At 33.5% G+C, this 18,307-nt stretch overlaps 1 protein-coding gene across 1 annotated transcript in view; it reads left to right on the plus strand.

Annotated features, from left to right (window-relative positions):
* CFAP47 (cilia and flagella associated protein 47) overlaps positions 1-18,307 on the plus strand; it is a 440,981-nt gene that overhangs the window by 172,595 nt on the left and 250,079 nt on the right. Inside the window, exons 30-32 of the mRNA XM_003924170.4 lie at positions 3,199-3,420; positions 12,217-12,298; positions 13,176-13,304. Of these exons, the coding sequence (XP_003924219.4) occupies positions 3,199-3,420; positions 12,217-12,298; positions 13,176-13,304 (433 nt within the window). The remainder of the gene's footprint in view (positions 1-3,198; positions 3,421-12,216; positions 12,299-13,175; positions 13,305-18,307) is intronic.

Here is an 18,307-nt window from a genome sequence, read left to right on the forward strand (position 1 = left end):
TTCTGTCTTCACTGATGATATGATTTTACACTTAGAAAACCCTAGTTTTATTTTTAATTTTTTGAGGGACCTCCATAATGTTTTCCATATGGCTGTACTAATTCACCTTCAAGCCAGAAGTGTGTAAGGGTTCCCTTTTCTCCACATCTTCTCCAACACTTGCTATTCATATTTTTTATAAGTCAGTCTAACAGGTGTGAGACCATATCTCATTGGGATTTTAATTTGCACTTCCTTTATGATTAGTGACTTTAAGCATCAGTCTCTTTTCAGTTCCTAGAAGCCCTTAGATATTATTTCTTTTTACCTCTTCCCCCAAATCGCCAGAAGATAGAAGTAGCCCTTGAAATAGACAAGAAAACACAATTTATGTTTCAGAGATAATCCAGAAAATGTGGTAAATATTGTCTATTCTTTTCAAGTTGGGTGAATTGTAGGAATAACATTTTCTATAAATGCCACTTGGAAGATCTCTAAGCAACTAACCATAGAGTCATTTGAAACTTACTAGAAATACCACTTATTCTGAGAGAAGTATTCGCAGTACATATAGATGCTATTCCAGGATTCCACTCTAGCATGAAGCTTCCTGCAGCTGCCACATACAAATAACACAAGCCAGAATGCCAGTCAGGAAGCTTAAGGGGTAGTTTAAGGAAAGCTTGTTCCAATGCTAACTATGCCATCCCAGAGCCTCTCATTTAGTATAATACATAGAATCTTACAGAAAATCAAATTCATCCAGTGGAATGTTTTATCTTTCATAATGAGATATGAAGTGAGGAAAATATTTCCTTTATGCCTCCATTTACTCATCTGTAAAAAAAGGAGATACTGATAATACCTAACCAATACAGTTGTAACATTTATAAGGTAATATATTTAATGCATATCAGAGCAGACCTTAGGAACTAGTAAGTCTTCAGTAAATATTAGCTATTATTAATAAATTTAATTAGATTATGTTAATATTATGTATTTCTAATTTCATTAATCATATCCACTAACTCTTCTTGTATTTGGCAGTAGAGAATCAGTTTAAAACTCATTATTTTCAACACACCACTTTTTCAAATTATGTTTTATTAATAATATTTCATCTTTCTTTGCAGGATGTTTTCCCAGCTTGATTCAGGATCATTTGACTTTTATGTATATACATAGACACACACACACATGCACACACACATATGTACATATATACATATATGTGCATATATACTTATATGTGTGTGTATATATACATAATATATATATATAGCATAGCATGCTTTTCTCTTTGCAGCTTTGAGCTGTGCTGGCAATCACACTGATGAATTTAATAGTATGAAAATGTATTGTCACTTCCATTTCTTGGCATCCTGCCCATTTATACTGTCGACAGTGTCCAACAAAGTTATCGAAACTTAACTTTAGATTCAAGCTAAGTATTAAAATGAAAGTGGTTATAATAACTCATTTTAGTTGTGTTCCTTGAATTCTTTTTACTTTTGCACACTAGTATAACAATAATGAGATACTCTACAGTTCTTATTTTTAAAATAATTTTATTTATTATTTTACTGCATGTTTGCTGGTGACAGTGGTGGGTGAGCCTTTTGAATATTTTCAATCTCCAAAGTAGGGGATTCTCATAATTGAAAAATAAACAAAATCCTTTAACATATTCATATATAGTAAGTGTAAAAGGAATATAGTTAAATTATATATAGACAAATACGGACTCATTAAAGAATAATGATTTAACAATATTAATTTTTTTAAATTTTTGTTTTTAATCAGTTTATATTTGCCTATATATTTATCAACATCATTGTTCTTTATTCTTTTTGAATCCTTAATCTTGCAGGTAGGATGATTTTTATTTTCTGAAATGTTGCAGTATGAATACTTTTCTATGACCTATATTTCGTTGCAGTAATTTTTTAATTTGATTTAATCTGCTCTTAAGCACATCATTGATTTCTCAATTTTATTTATTCAGATTTTTATTTGTGAATGTTCCATTTAGTTAATTTTTTTGTAATTTATTGTTCCATGAAAAAATTCTCAATTTTGAACATAGTATATTTAGTTTAAAACCTGTCATACAACTATAATACCTGGGATCCCTGAGTGTCTATTTTTATTCTGTATTGTTCCTTTTCATTTTCATTAATCTTGACTGATAGTGGTGTTAATTTTCTCCGTAAAATATTTGTTTCTTTCTTTCCTGGTAACTTCAGGATACAGTAGCTCCATCATATCCATTACTTATGAGGAAACTAAGGAACAGAAAAGTCAAGTAACTTTTATAATGTAATCCAATAAGTGGACTAGCCATATTTTGAGCAGTGGTAGTCTGTTTCTTGCCCAGTAGAATGTGTTTTCTTCTGTATGAAGTTCCTATCTACCAAACTGGGGAACTGCCATTCAAAATGGCCTTGGATAGTTTTTATTTGTCAGTCTAAGCAAATGATATATCTGTGACTCTCATTGCTAACAAAAAATTAGACAGTGTGGTATGAGGTATTTAATAAATTATAGACAGCCAGAACAGGTGATAATTTTTAACTTCATTAAAAGTTAGTATGTATCGCAACCTTGTGAAATATTATTAGGAAGTAGAGATTTCAGTATCTCATTTAAAGCACAGAGGAATGTATATTATCTGTGGACTTTGTCTTTAAAATGAAAATCCCTGCTTATTAGGCCAATGTGCAGGATGTGCCCTCCTAAGCATTAAAATACAAATACTGAGAAAATGTGTATAAATTATTTTTATATATACATGTGTGATAAATGTTTGAAATTTATCTTGGAAACTATTATAGGCCTTATTAGCTCCAATTTATATCATGCAAAATTGAGCTCAGTGGGTTTAGATAGCTTGCATACTCATTTAGCTAGTAGGTGATGGATTTAAAATTTAATCTCTATTCTGTTTCTCCAGATTCAATCTATTCATAATTTAATACTTCAGATTTCACAGTTGCAACATCAATTATGTGTGTTTAAATGAGATACTTGAAATCTATGATATTATTTAACAGATATTTTTTTTTTTTTGACTAACAAATGGTAACTGAGTGAAGCATATTATGGAATTTCTTACTTAGTTGATTTTAATAGAGTTTTATTTAGTTATTGAATTGAACATGTTTTTTTCATAGTATAACATTTTGAGACTGCTTTTAATTTAAAGTCTCTTTGTCATAGGGATGTATATAAAATGCAACTCTACTCATCAACCTCATCACCTCAAAAGTTTTCCAGACAGAATGATTTTTCCAAATATAATAAAACAATTTATGATGTGCTCCTCCATTTGAGTGGAAAAATGCCACCTGGAATTAGTTCAAGTCAATCTTTACCTGCAGATAATAATAAAAGGATAATTCAACTTCACAGGCAACACTCTTCACTTTTGGAGTTTCTCAAGTAAGTAGTCGGATGTGCTCATATAAGCATGTAACTCTGGCTTGGATAGTTAGATAAATAATTGAGTAGATAGACTTTGATATTATTTTTCTTTTTAACCAAATATATGTGTATATATATATGTGTGTATATATATATATGTAGTAATGTATATACATCTCACAAATTTCAGAAAAATATATGATGCTTAATAGACAATAAGCATTTCGTGATATATTCGATTTTTAATCTAAGGCAATCATTTTTGTACTTTATCATGCATCAAAATCACTGAAAGGGCCTGTTAAAACAAAAGTTTGCTGACCCTTACCTATTGAGTTCACAAAGTTAGTTTTCATTTATAACAAGTTTTAAGGTGATGCTGATATTTCTGATCCATTATGTCATTTTGAAAATCTTGATCTACAGCAAATATATAAATCCACTGAGCTAAAAAAGGATGAAACCAGTAAGCTTTATTTCTCAGATTATTATTAGTATCATCTCAATTCATGGATACTATGAACTTTTAGTCTGCATATGTAAAGTCTTAATATTAAAATAGTAGGCAGGGAAAAGGAATTTTAAATGGTTGATACAAAAGGGGAAAAATACTTGTCATCATAATATCTGTGTTCCTCTGCAAATATTAAGTGGCAAGTGGCCAAGAAATGGAAAAACAATGTACATTTACATTCTGAGAAGAGTACTGGTGAATTCACGTTGCTTCTTTGCCCTACACTTGCAGCATCCTTGTACACTGAAATATCCCACATCCATAGGCATTCATTTATTTACCATTGAGTTGAACATGTTATTACTCTGGCTTTCATGCTCCCATACAATTAAAATGGCATTTATTATTTGTAATTATGTAGTATGATTAATACATTTTTGAATACATTATTGTGATTTTCTCTTTTGCATCTTTGTATATGGAATCTGCTCCATTGTTTCTCAGAGGTATTCATCTATCCTAGCAGGAATAGAGATGAAGGGCAAGAAGGGGACTCCTATAGCAGGAATATAAATTAAAGATTTGACACTCAGTTTTTAAATTTCCAAATCAGGAGTTTTGAGTCCCTAGCAATGCTATCTATTAAAACTTTGACATGTTACCTAAAATATTTTCTTTCCTTTCTTAGGCTCTCAATATCATGGTAATGAGGCAAAACTGGCTTGGTTCCTTGTGGATTGCTAGGTAGCTAGAAGTTTCTAAATCACTTCTGGTGATTGAATCAAGATCCAGGCAACTTGTCATGGCATTTTCTGTGTTGGGATGTTAGAGGGACACCACTGAAGAGTCAGAAGCGTGGCAGTTGGCTGGCCCTGATGCCACAACAGGAATGACAAATATATGAGGGCTAGGGAGTAGCTGAGTCAGTTATAGGAGACCTCTTGGTCCTTGATGGGCCTAAGGGCAGAGACAGAAGATCCTCATCTCAGATATCAGTAGCATTTGCCTACATGACAAAGACATTTCAGGCCAAGAGGAGGCACAGCCTAAAAAGAACAAGTATCCAGAAATGCAGTCACCAACCGTCATGTACAAATATAGGAGTCCCTCTCCCTATCTCATATAAGCCCAGATCCAGCATGGATGATCCTAGTTCTGAGAGTTCTTATACAATTTGAGGGACTCTCTTATATAAAATATCAAATGAAAAATATAAATGAAAGTAAAGTAACCATGAAAGTAAAGAAACTTGAAGTTAAAATGGTATTTGACAATGAGTCTACCTTGTCCCAGGTGCCGTATGGCATGTATAGGCAGGAATGAAATTTTGACTGTTAATCACAAATAAAGGAATTACTGTAGAGACTCTGAGTAGAAGACCTAAAGATACATGGAAATGCAATTTTGCATTTTCTCTATATTCTTCTCTACTCAATCTAGGTGGGAGAATGAGAACGGTTATAGCAGTTAAGGAAATAGCACGGCTATGTGGAATTTTGTAAATCACTTTCAACTCCGCTAACTTATCCCTGAGTCAGTGAATCCCGCAAATCTGTGAGCATCTTAAGGGCAGAAACCACATCTCATCTCTTTCATTTGGAATTTCTAACACCAGGATAACTGGCAGCATGGAATGGGGCCAATGTTCGTTAAATATTTATTTTAAACATTTTCTTTCGCAGAGATTTACCTTTTGAATTTGTGTGGTATAAGGGATAAAACTTTGAAATTGCATCTCAGGACATTTACATAAGAATGAAAAAAATGCTGTGAACTATAAAAATTAGTGGTAAAAGAAAGGGTGAAGAGTTTGCATTCCAGGAAAGAGAGTGTAACAAATGAGAGGGTCGGGTTGGAGCAAACAACATAAATTTATTTTCTCACAGTTCTGGAGGCCGGAAGTCTAAAACCAAGGTATTGTCAGGTTTTAGTTTCTTCTGAGGTTCTATTTGCTGGCAGATAACCTCTTCTTGCTGTGTCCTGACATAGTTTTTCCTCTGTGTACCTATTTCCCTGGTGTCTTTCTGTGTATTCAAATTTCATCTTCTTATAAAGACATGAGCCAAACTGAATTTCATGCTACTCTAATTATATCATTTTACATTACTTATCTTTAAAGACCCTAACTCCAAATACTCTCACATTCTAAGGTACTGAAATTTAGGGTTTCAACATATGAACTTTGTGGAGGGGTGTAGTTTAGACCATAGCAATACCATATGTGCTATGTTATGAAAAAAATACTATGTAATTGGATGTTATATTATATACTAAATTTTGTATGGATATATTTGCAGTAATATATTTCCTGTCATTTGTGTCTGGTATGGACTGAATTGCGCCCTATCCCAAATTCATATGTTGAAATCCTAACCGCCAATGTGGTTTTATTTGGAGATAAGGCTTTCAAGGGTGTTATTAAAGGGAAATGAGGTCATAAAGTAAGGGCCCTAATCCAATCAGATGGATATCCTTTTAAGAAGAGAAAGAGATGCCAGATTTCTATTTCTCTTTCTCTCTTTCTCTCTCTTTCTCTCTCTCTCTCTCTCTCTCTCTCTCTCAGCATAGAGAAAATATTATGTGAGTATACAGTGAGCAGACGGCCATCTACAAGCCAGGAAAACAGGCCTCACCTAAAACCAGATGGTTAAAAGAATAAATGTCTCGTTTGAACCACTTATCCTGTGGTATTTTGTTATGGCAGCTTGAGCTTACCAATATCATATCTAATATCCTTTGATACAATTTCACCTGTTTGTTATTATTATCATTTTAATGTTGTCATTTTCATTGAAAGTAATAACATTTTAAAAAATTTATAATTTGGTTAGTGTAAAACAAAAACAGAAGCAGACTATGAACATCTTCTGCCCTACGTTGTAAATATAAAGTAGACCATCACAAGAATATAAAGCTATTATAACTCTTATTTTTAAATTCCATTGAGTTTTTAAATAAATCGTTAATTCACCAAAATAAATATACCTAGGAAAAACAACTCACATCCTCTTATATGTAAATTTGGTTGCACTCATGATTTTTACTTTTAGCCTTAAAAGTTTTAAATTCTGGGCCGGGTGCTGTGGCTCAAGCCTGAATCCCACCAGCCCTTTGGGAGGTTGAGGCAGGTGGATCCCCTGTGGTCAGAAGTTCAAGACCAGCCTGCCCAACATGGTGAAACTCTGTCTCTACTAAAAATACAAAAAGTTAGCCAGGCTTTGTGGCGGGCACCTGTAATCCCAACTACTCAGGAGGCTGAGGCAGGACAGTCACTTGAACCCGGGAGGCATGGGTTGCAGTGAGCAGAGATTGTGCCACTGTACTCCAGCCTGGGCAACAAGAGCAAAACTCTGTCTCAAAAAAAAAAAAAAAACAGAAAGAAAAAAGAAAAATTTTATATCCTTCTCACTTATGCATGACCATTATGGTATCTTATTTAATGGAATTGCATCTAAGAATAAAAATATTTCAAAGAAACAATCCAAGAAGTAATCCTGGAAGAGTGGACTGAACTGGGTTGAAAGAGCATGGGTTTTGAATCATGCAGATGTAGGCTTATATTCCAGCTCTTTTGTGTTCCTGTGACCTTGCACAAGTTACTTCACCTGTTTTACATCTAAGTTCATTATGTAAAATGAAGGGTGGTAATTTCCAAACTAAGTTGGTTGTTAGAAGAGTTACATTGGAAAAATAACCAGTGGATGCTAGGCTTAATATTGGAGTGACAGAATAATTTGTACAACAAACCCCCATGATACAACTTTACCTATATAACAAAACTGCATATGTATCATTAAACTTAAAATAAAAATTAAAAAAGAATTAGAAATGGCATCACATGACATATAGATTATTATTGTTATTGTTGTTAAATGAATTATGGCCTAAGGCTTTCACATGCGTAGATATTTCCTTAAACTATTCCAATATAGTAACCACTAGTGACATACTGAAATGGATTCTTGGGACATCATTATCACTGAAATTGAATATTTATTTTAAATATCCATTCTATGAGTAATAAATATCTTGTTGACATAAAAATGTCAACAAGCCAGTATTTATCAATTATATTCTCACATTTATTAGATAGAATGGAAACTTTATTTAAATTTTAATAGGTTTATAATGGCACATGGCTTTTAATTTTCACAGTTTGTACTTTTGGTCCTCAATAATTGATTCAATAAGGTAAGTGCTCTAATTCAGTAAGTCCAAAATGTGAATGTATTTTTTTCATAAAGTTTTACTCTTAAAATATAATAAATATTAAGTGTGAGCAAAAGAAGGAGGCTTACATACTTAAGTCTATCTTGATTGTATGTATGTTATGGAAATCAAACAACTTCGTGATAGCATCATTAAACTCCATGGTACTTGCAATCATTGTGTTATTCTTGTAGAATTCTTTTTGGCACAGCTCCCAGTAGTGTTGACATTAATAGGAGTGTTGTGACATTTTATGATGTGAGAATGTGGGTATGGAAGAATAATTTTGAGATTAAAGTCATGCCATTCTGATTTATCTGCTTTTTATCTGCAAACACATGCCTATCAGGATATGTTGACTGTGATCAAATTACTTAGAAAGTGATATTTAGAAAGTGACATTATGGTTAATAAAATTGGGTCATTAATCTGAGATATGTGCATATGTTTCATTATGGAAATATATGTATTAAAATACAAAATTATCATAAATATTATCAGCTTCCCCACTTAAATTTGATAACACAGTAGGTAAGAACTTTTGTACAAGTGAAATATCTACTCTGCAATAAATGAGCAACTTATTTTTAGGGATTAAGCTAGAATTTTTTAAGAAACAAATTTTTAGAGATTAAGTTTAGAATTTAATAATTCATTGCATCTAATTATGTTTTGGTAGAATTCAGCAGAAAAGCTGTTAGGTCCTGGGCTTTTCTTTACTGGATGACTCTTTATTACAGCTGAGATCTTGTGATTTGTTATTGGTCTGTTCAGGTTTTGGATTTCTTCCTGATACAGTCTTAGTTGTATGTGTCAGTGTTTGACTTTTGTCCATTTCTTCTAGATTTTCCAATTTATTACCATATAGTTGCTCATAGGAGCTACTTGTGATCCTTTGAATTTCTGCAGTATCAGTTGTAATGCCTTCTTTATCATCTCTGATTTTATTTATTGTATCTTCTTTCTTTTTATGTTAGTCTGGCTAAAGGTTTATCAACTTTATCTTGTCAAAAAGGCAACTTTTGCTTTGTTGATTTATTTATTTCAATTTCATGTATTTCTGCTCTGATGTTGATTATTTCTTTTCTTCTTTTAATTTAGGACTTGATTTGTTCTTGCTTTTTTCTTTCCTTAAGATGGAATGTTAGGTTATTTGTGTGAAGATTTTCTCCTTTTTGAAGTATGTACTTATAGCTATGAACTTCCCTCTTAGCACTGCTTTCATTATATTTGATAGATTTTGATATGTTGTGTTTCCAGCATCATTTATCTCAAGAAATTTTTCAATTTCCTTTTTAATTTATTCATTGACCCACTGATCATTCAGGAACACATTTGAGAATTTTCATATATTTGTATAGTTTCCAAATACCTCTTCTTATTGATTTCTTGTTTTATTCCACTGTAGTCATTGAAGATACTTGGTATAATTTTAAATTTTGAATGTTTTAAAATTTATTTTGTCACATAATATATGGTCTGTCCCCGAGAGTGATCCTGTGCTGAGGAAAACAATACGTATTCTGCAGCCATTGGATGAAAACTTTCATAAATATCTATTAGATCTATTTGGTATATAGTGCAGATGAAGTCTGCTGTTTCTTGATTTTGTCTGAAATATCTATCAAATGCTGAAAGTGGTGTTGAACTCTCCAGCTATTATTATCTTTTGGTCTTTCTCACTCTTTACTTCTAATATTTGCTCTATATATCTGGTTGTTCTAGTTTTTGGTGCATGTATTTTTTTACAATTGTTATATCCTCTTGCTTAATTGACCCTTTTATTGTTATAAAGTGACATTATTTTTCTCTTCTTATAGTTTTTGTATTGAAATTTAGTTTTTTTTTTGATACAGGTATACCTACTCCTGTTCTTTTTTATTCCCCTTTGAATGAGATATCTTTTTTCATCCCTTTATTTTCAGTCTATATGCATCTTTACAGGTGAGGTGTGTTTCTTCTAGGCAATAGATCATAGAATCATTTTTCATTCATTCATCTACTCTATGTATTTTGATTGAATAGTCCATTTACATTCAATGCTATTATTGATAAATATGGAATTATGCCTTTTTAAAATTTGTTTTCTTATTGTCTTCTTTCTTTTCTTTCTGTTTAACTTTAGTGAAGGTGATTTTCTCTGGTAATATGGTTTTGTTTCTTGCTTTTTATTTTTTGTGTATCTGTCATATGTTTTGTGGTTTGTTGTTACCATGAGTCTTGCAAATAGTATCTTATAACCTATTATTTTTAGCTTAACACAGTTTGTATAAACAAGCAAACAATAGAGAAACAAGAAAAATTAAAAAAAAAAACTAATGAAAGACACTACACCTTAACTTCATCCCCTTGCTTTTTAACTTTTGTCATTTCTACTTATATCTTACTGTAGTGTCTGTGGCTTTGTATTTATTATTTTTGATTGGTTTATTATTTAGTCTTTCTGTTTAACTTAAGAGCAGTTTACGTACCATAGTTACAATGTTGTAATAAACTGTGGTTGTTTTGTGCACTTACTATTGCCTGTGAGTTTTATGAGTTTTGTACCTTAAAATGATTACTTATGGTTTCTTTCTGTTTGAAATATTCCGGTTAGCATGTCTTGTGTTGATGAAATCTCTCAACTACTGTTAGGGTCTAGTAAACTCTTTATTACTTTTTCACTAGATACTCTATTTTTTTTTCACTTTAGCACTTTAAATATGTCATACCATTCTCCTGGCCTGTAATGCTTGCACTAAAAAGTCTACTATCAGACATATCAGAGCCCCGTTATATGTTATTTGTTTCTTTTCTCTTTCTGCTTTTAGGATCATTTAATTTTTTTTTTTTTAATCTTTGGGAGATTATTTAATGCCTTGACGTAGGCTTCATTGGGAGTTTGATTATTAAATGCCTTGGGGTAGTCTTCTGTGGGTTAAGTCTGCTTGGTGTTCTAAAACTCACTCGGATATTGGATATTTGTATTTTGACTTGGGATATTGACATATTTCTCTAGGGTTGGGAAGTTCTTTGCTATTATCTTTTGAATAAACTCTCTTCCCCCATCTCTTTCTCTACCTCTTTGTAAGGCCAGTAACTCTTAGGTTTGCCCTTTTGAGGCTATCCTCTAGATCAGGCGTCCCCAAACTTTTTACACAGGGGTCCAGTTCACTGTCCCTCAGACCATTGGAGGGCTGCCACATACTGTGCTCCTCTCACTAACCACCAGTGAAAGAGGTGCCCCTTCCTGAAAGGCGACGGGGGTAGGGGGTGCTGGATAAATGGCCTCAGGGGGCCGCATGCGGCCCACAGGTCCACAGGTCGTTGTTTGGGGATGCCTGCTCTAGGTCATGTAGGTGTGCTTCACTGTTTTTATTCTTTCTTCTGTTGTATCCTCTATCTATTTTTAAATAGCCTGTCTTTAAGCTCACTCTGCTTAATCAATTCTGCTATTAAAAGATTGATCCATTCTTCAGTATGCCAATTACATTTTTCAACTCCAGAATTTCTAGTTGATTCTCTTAAAATATTTTAATTTCTTTGTTAAACCTATGTAATAGAATTCTGAATTCCTTCTCCTTGTTATCTTGAATTTCTCTGAGTTTCTTCAACACAACTATTTTGAATTCTCTCTCTGAAAGATCACATATCTCTGTTTTTCCAGGAATGGTCCTTGGTGCCTTATTTAGTTTATTTGATGAGGTCATGTTTTCCTGGATCATCTTGGTTCTTGGAAATGTGTATCTGTATCTGGGGTCTGAAGAGTTACAATTTTTTAGCAGGTGCAAAGCCAACCAGGCCTGTATCTTTTCTTTATGGTGTAGAGTTCCCTCAGACCCAAGGTGGGTCCAGAGGTGTTGTTCAAGCCCAGGGACTAGAGTTTTAAGAAAAGCTCGAATTCCACCTGGTGTTATATTGTACTATGGCTGAGATGGCACTCAAACCATAAGATGCTTTCTTTTCACTCTTCCATCCCCTTTTCAAAGGCAGAGAAACTTTATCCAGTGGCTACTGTCACCTCTGGCTAATTATATAACTTTTAAATTTGAAAAATAAAATGTAGCAAATATAAAAATATGACTATTGAAACACTTAATTGATGGTCAATGCAAATCGTATATAGATCATGTATCTTACCATAATTTGAGTTTTTCTTTTTTTAATTTTAGTGCTCAGGGAGGATGTACTTCACATATACTGCCAGAATTTTTGCTTGAACCAGAAGACTATAAGAGGTGGATTGAAATTACGGTAAGAAAACATAATTTCTTGGAACAAACCATACATTTATTATTGTAGGTACTGGTATTTGGCCTATGTTAGAATATTCTGTTTCAGAGTCCTTGCGTTTTATATACAAAATATTACAAGGTTCATGATTTTTGGACAACCCGTATGTTTTGGACCTTTGTCTAAAAATTTCTGTGGCGTTCCTATGCAAAAATGATTACATGGCTTTCGTAAATATATAAATAATTGCTACTTTGGAAAATTTATAAGTGAAGACAAAGGTGGGGTTATGAAAATTTTATTCTTAAACTTTTAGAATATATATTTTCCAAATACTGGTTTTATTTCACCATCGCGTGCCACTTTTCTTCTTCATTTTCAGAGGGAAATAGAAATGAAGCAGGAAATACATAGCTTTGTCATAATATATAGTTCACTTTGTAGAAACCTATTGAGAGGGAAGTGGTCTTGGAGGAATCTGCAGACTTTGAGGCAACTATGGTTGTAAGACTCTCACTATGCTTGCCATGTGACATGAGTAGAGAACCAACTGCCTGCCTGTTCTTTGGCACTATGCTGAGGTCCTGTTGCCTTACCCAAAGGGTGTGACTCTTTCTTGGCTCAGCAATCAGAAGAACTTTGTATGTTGTTTGGTCAATCCTTCTACAGAGTGATCTAGTAGGTGCATTGAGTGAATAAATCTATGACCTAAATATGAGCCTGTGTGCTCCATAAAGTTTCCTGTGTTGACCTTTTTTATTATTGGCACATGGAGAATTAGAGCTCTTCATTAAAGTATGGAAAAGGCATGCACATATTTTGTAAAAAGAAAAAAAAAGTTCGTATTCTAAATTTGCCTTAAATTTTAATTAATGTTGTACTATTTTATTTCTTAAAGTCTTCCACTCATACCGTGCCTGTGAGTTCCTGTCCATCTCAGGAAAAACGTTCTGTTGTCATAGAAATGTCTAAATTTGAAGACTGGAGTAAACGGGCATGGACAGATATATTTCTACAGATATACAAGGTAACATTTCCACTATTGTTTGCTGCTTTTCTGTTGATTAATATAAATTATATATTAATGAAAGTATAGATAATGCTGCTATGAAAGACTCAAAAACACAGTGCCTTAAATAAGATGTTTTTTTCTTGCTTTCTCATGGAACTGCTGAGATGTGAGTGGGTCAAAGCTTGTGGAGTATCTCTTCCCTCCTCAGTACTAGGTTTTCATCTTTCGGTCTGCTTTCTCTGAAGAAGGAAGAGGAGATAAAGGATTACTGGAGGCAAGGATTTATCTTTTAAGGATGTGACCTGAAAAATATGTCTTTTACATTTCAAATTCCATTAGGCAGAATTCAGTCAGATAGTCACATCTAGCTGTAAGAGAAGTTGAGAAATACACTCTGTAGAATGAGCAGCTACAGTAATATTCTAGTACTAAAAGGGAGAATTAAAGAATGTGTACTGGTGAAAATTATTATCTCCACATCTAATACACGGTAGTTTCTTGCTATAAAATGATATTCATTAGGATTCATACAACTGTAGGCAAAAGCAGGTTTTTATGAGATTCTCGAACTTACTTCCTGCCAAATTGCATTTGTGGGCAGATTAACATAGCATAAATTATACCCCTATACTCTATACCCTTATTGCATAAACAAGACCTGGTTTCAGTCGATGAATCATTCCCTAGGTTTGCAAATATAGCACTGTAGATCTTGTCTACTAAGGCCAATGGAGGCTTTTGTTTTGTCTTCACACTTTGCAACCCAAGACAGGTGAGCTATAGAACTGAGAGTTAGAACAATGGAGGAATTAAATAGAATCAGGAATTACTGACTCAAAGGAAAGGTCAAAATTAAGAGCTGAATAATGAGTAGAAGTGTAAGACTCTGTAAATAAATTGTTTAATGTTAAATCCTCATAACTGAAATCCTCAATTTAGCAATGAAGAAACTGAGGCTCCAGAGTAGCTGGGACTACAGATGTGCACCGCCAAGCCCTGCTTGTATTTTTGTATTTTTGGTAGAGAGAGGGTTTTGCCATGTTTCCTAGACTAGTCTTGAACTCTTGAGCTCAAATGATCTGCCCATCTTGGCCTCCCAAAGTGCTGGGATTACAAGCATGAGCCACCATGCCTGGCCAAGTTTTTATTTTAAATTGTGGCTCAATTCCATCAAATATTTTTATACTTTTAACCAGAGAGCAGTGGTTTTCTGGTTAGGCATATTTTCCCCAAACCAGTTCAAAATCCCTATATAACATCGTATAATTGGAATATTTGTTGCTAAAGGCAGGACATGAAATCTCCAGAGGCATCATTAAGAATTACATTTGTATTACCAAGGTATCTAGCGCAGTGGTGACCGTAGGACTCATTGAGTTATATAGGCCTGTTTCTCTTCCAAATAATGCCCAGATGCTTGATTTTTTTTTTCTTTTTAGTTTTTTGACAATTTTTCTCCATTATTTTTGTAAACAACTATTACCTCTCGTCCCTTTAATTGCTATTATCAACACGTCTGGTTACAGTAGTTCTTTTTCCTATTATTTGCAATCTTTTGCAGCATAAGAGACTAGATATCCACACTTACTAAAATTTTCTATACATACAAGCAAATAAGTTCCGATTTAAAGTGCACAGCAGCTTTTTATCAATTAAGTAGAAGAAAGGTAACATAGATTTTCAGATGCCAAGGATTATAGCTCAAAGTGTTAACATATGCAAGAAATATGTTCTTGAATTATGTGCTCGCTGGCTTGCTTTCATGAGATTTTTTGCCATTGTCAAGATTTGAACAGGTAAGTTGTTACTGTGTGTGCTCTCATTTTTATCTTTATTGTAACACAGTAAGAATCCACATTAGATATGATATTCTAAAATCTGTTTTACTCAGCCATAATCAAAGATGGCCAACATTCTTTAAAATCCTCCAAGAAAATTTCCTTCTGTTCGGCACAAAGGCTATGGGAAAATTCATTTCACTGGTGACTGGTTGGTAATGCTGGAAATATGCTCTTTTGCACTGTTAGGCATATAGGGCCTACTCTGCTTCACCGGAAGCATGGTCTTAGGTTTGGTTTGATAATCAAAATTGTGAAATACAGTAGATTTCACATAGCAACATGTTCGCTTAGTTTTAAGGAAGTACAAAAGATAGGTATAACACAGAATGCACAGCAATAGCCAAATCATAGCTTTTAGTGCCCCACCCACTCCACGCTCATGTCGGAAGTGGTTACAATAGTGCAATATGGTGGGCAAGGACCTTTTCAATACAGGACAGCCTTCAAGTCTAAGAAATCTTTTCATTTTTCTAGTCATGTAGTACACTCAAAGTAATTAGTAATTTCTCATTATGCAATACAAAATACTGACAATGAGGTATGAGTGCTTAATCTGGTACACTATCCTCATCTGGATTCGCAATGAACTTGGATGTCTTATAAATTTATTGCTATACATTTCTTTAGTTAAGGGGGTTTAAAGAGAGTCCAAATAAGTGTTAAACCATCAGGCATCTCTTTAGCTAAATGTAAGATCATACATAAACTGGCAATTGGTTCTTTACTTTGGGCCCATATAAGCCTAGTCAAGATGATTCTTCAGAACATGTCTAAGTAAATATCTCATTAGTCTCAAAAATCCAGAGATTTTTATGGATGCATAAAAATGAAAATTATGTTTTCTGTGCCAATGGGTTAAAATAATGCATAATTTAAAAAGCTGTAATTGATAAAATAAAATAAGCCAAATATAATAGCAAAGTTTATGTGAAACTGAAAGTGCAGTGATAGGGGTGGGATAGCACTCAATGTATGCAAAACTATTAGTAGTAGTTTTGTCATTGTTGTTTTGAAGTCTTTTAAATGTTTCATAGTGACATGGTGGGATAGCACAGGACTGTGTTCAATTTTGTGGCCAATCTATTGACTTTAAAGCGAAGCATGCTATTACATTTCTTGAATTACATTTGAACAATAATGAAAGATAATTCAGAACAATGTTTTGTGAGGTTATGGAAGAATTTACTGACTATGAATCACTAAATATGATTTACCCGCATTTCATCTTAGATGGCATGGCTTACAACACATTCTTGCCTCTGTAATTCTTATTCCATTCCTTCAACTCATGCTTGGTGTGATTTGCATGGTGACAGATAAATAGTAACACCTTTTGCCCAAGGTATATTTGTATTTGCAAGTGATGGAGTCTTGTACTTTGTGTACATTTTAATTTTTCATTTTATTTTTCTAGCAATTTATTTTCAGAGTATTTTACAAAACTATCCTTTGGTAAAGAGAAAATTAATAAGTTGTTTATCACTGATAATTACAGAAACACTGCTGTAGAATTAAGCACTCAGTGTAATGGCTCTTCCAATGCTAAAGGTTACATCCATGATTCATATAGGTCCATCATTAAATCTGTATTCTTAGTAAAGGGTCACTTGCAGATCTTGTCTCATTTGCAGAGTAGACATAACAGATGACAGAGGATTCCTGAGCCAGTTCAGGTCATTAGTCCCAAACATATATCTCATCAGCTGTACTCAAGAAACTTATCATTTGGTATTTCCAAGAAATAAACAGAAATGGATGGGGTCCTTTTCAAAGCCTTTAAATTGCATTTTTATAATATGTGAGATTTGAAACGTAGGACTTATGGAACACAACTGCCAGAATGAAAGAAGGCAGTTTCATTAAACTTCTAAACAAAATGCTTAAATGATGCAATTCACATATGCTAGATTAATAGCTAACATTCAAAAATTGATTCTTTTGATCAAATTTGAAGTACTTCTTAGAATGGCAAAGAAAAGAACAGTTTTGGATACTCATAGGTATCTTAATAGTTTGTATACTGTAGTTATTTGAAACACTGCATGCCATAAATGTGCCCTACTTAGAAAAAGAGCACTTTTATTCAGTTACAATTAACATGTACTTGACGGTAAGAGTACTTGTCTTAAGTTAGATTTTCTGAAAAGCAGATTCTGAGACAAGTATTTGAGTGCAAATCATTTATTTCAGAAGTGCTCCCAAGAAGTATTGATAATAGAATACAGAATTGAAGCAGATAATATAATGAAGTCAGTAACAGATGTGGTTTCAATCAGATTTTACTGTGGGCAACTGAAGCTCAATGCCACTGGAGACCAACAGGAGACATTTTATAACATGTCTCAGACTTATCTTAACTGACTGGTGAGGAATCTGGAGTAGTTACCTACCTACCAGAAGATAATGACTCCAGCAGCAACCCCTTACCAAAGATGGCCAGGGGCATTACTGACCATCTTTGGTAAGGGGTTGCTGCTGGGGTCATTATCTTCTGGCAGTCCTGCCTTGCCATCTGTGAGCTGAGTGTGCTCTCATATGCCAGAAAAAAAAAAAAATCCTCCAGCAGAGACTTACAGGTTTTCACAATAAGCAACGTTCAGAATGTAAAGGTGAAGCTAAAGAGATATGGGCAAGGTTTCAAGAGTATCTTTATAGCACATATGACTGAAATTGTTGCATTCATACCCATATTATTGGAAAACTATCTGTTAAAGGTTTGGGATAAATCAAAGAGCTGAGCGAACAGTGTGTACTCTAATGTGAACCAATGCTCCATTCAGAAACTCTTGAGATGTATATAGCGAGGTAGTGGATCACAAGCTGTTCATCTCATCTAGATCTTGTAGACAGTGGTTAGTAGAGTGTTATTTTGAGTAGCTCTGTGCTATACTGCTTTACTGACAAACACAGAGTTCTTCATCTTAATATGGCTAAGATTATTTTTAAATCCAGTTGCATTGCTACCTAATAAAACATTTGGTATATAAGTAGTGGATGGTGATATGATGTATATATACCACACTTTAAGTTATAGGGTAGCAATATGTCAAATTACAAATTCTGTACACCATTATTATCTTGAAAACAGACCTCTTAAATAAGCATCAATGTCAAAATAAATTTTGACTTGTGTTTTAAATGAATTTACATCCGAACAGAACTGTCCTTAAATGCAGT

This window comes from Saimiri boliviensis, chromosome X (genome assembly GCF_048565385.1).
Source record: "Saimiri boliviensis isolate mSaiBol1 chromosome X, mSaiBol1.pri, whole genome shotgun sequence".
Lineage (NCBI taxonomy): Eukaryota > Metazoa > Chordata > Mammalia > Primates > Cebidae > Saimiri > Saimiri boliviensis.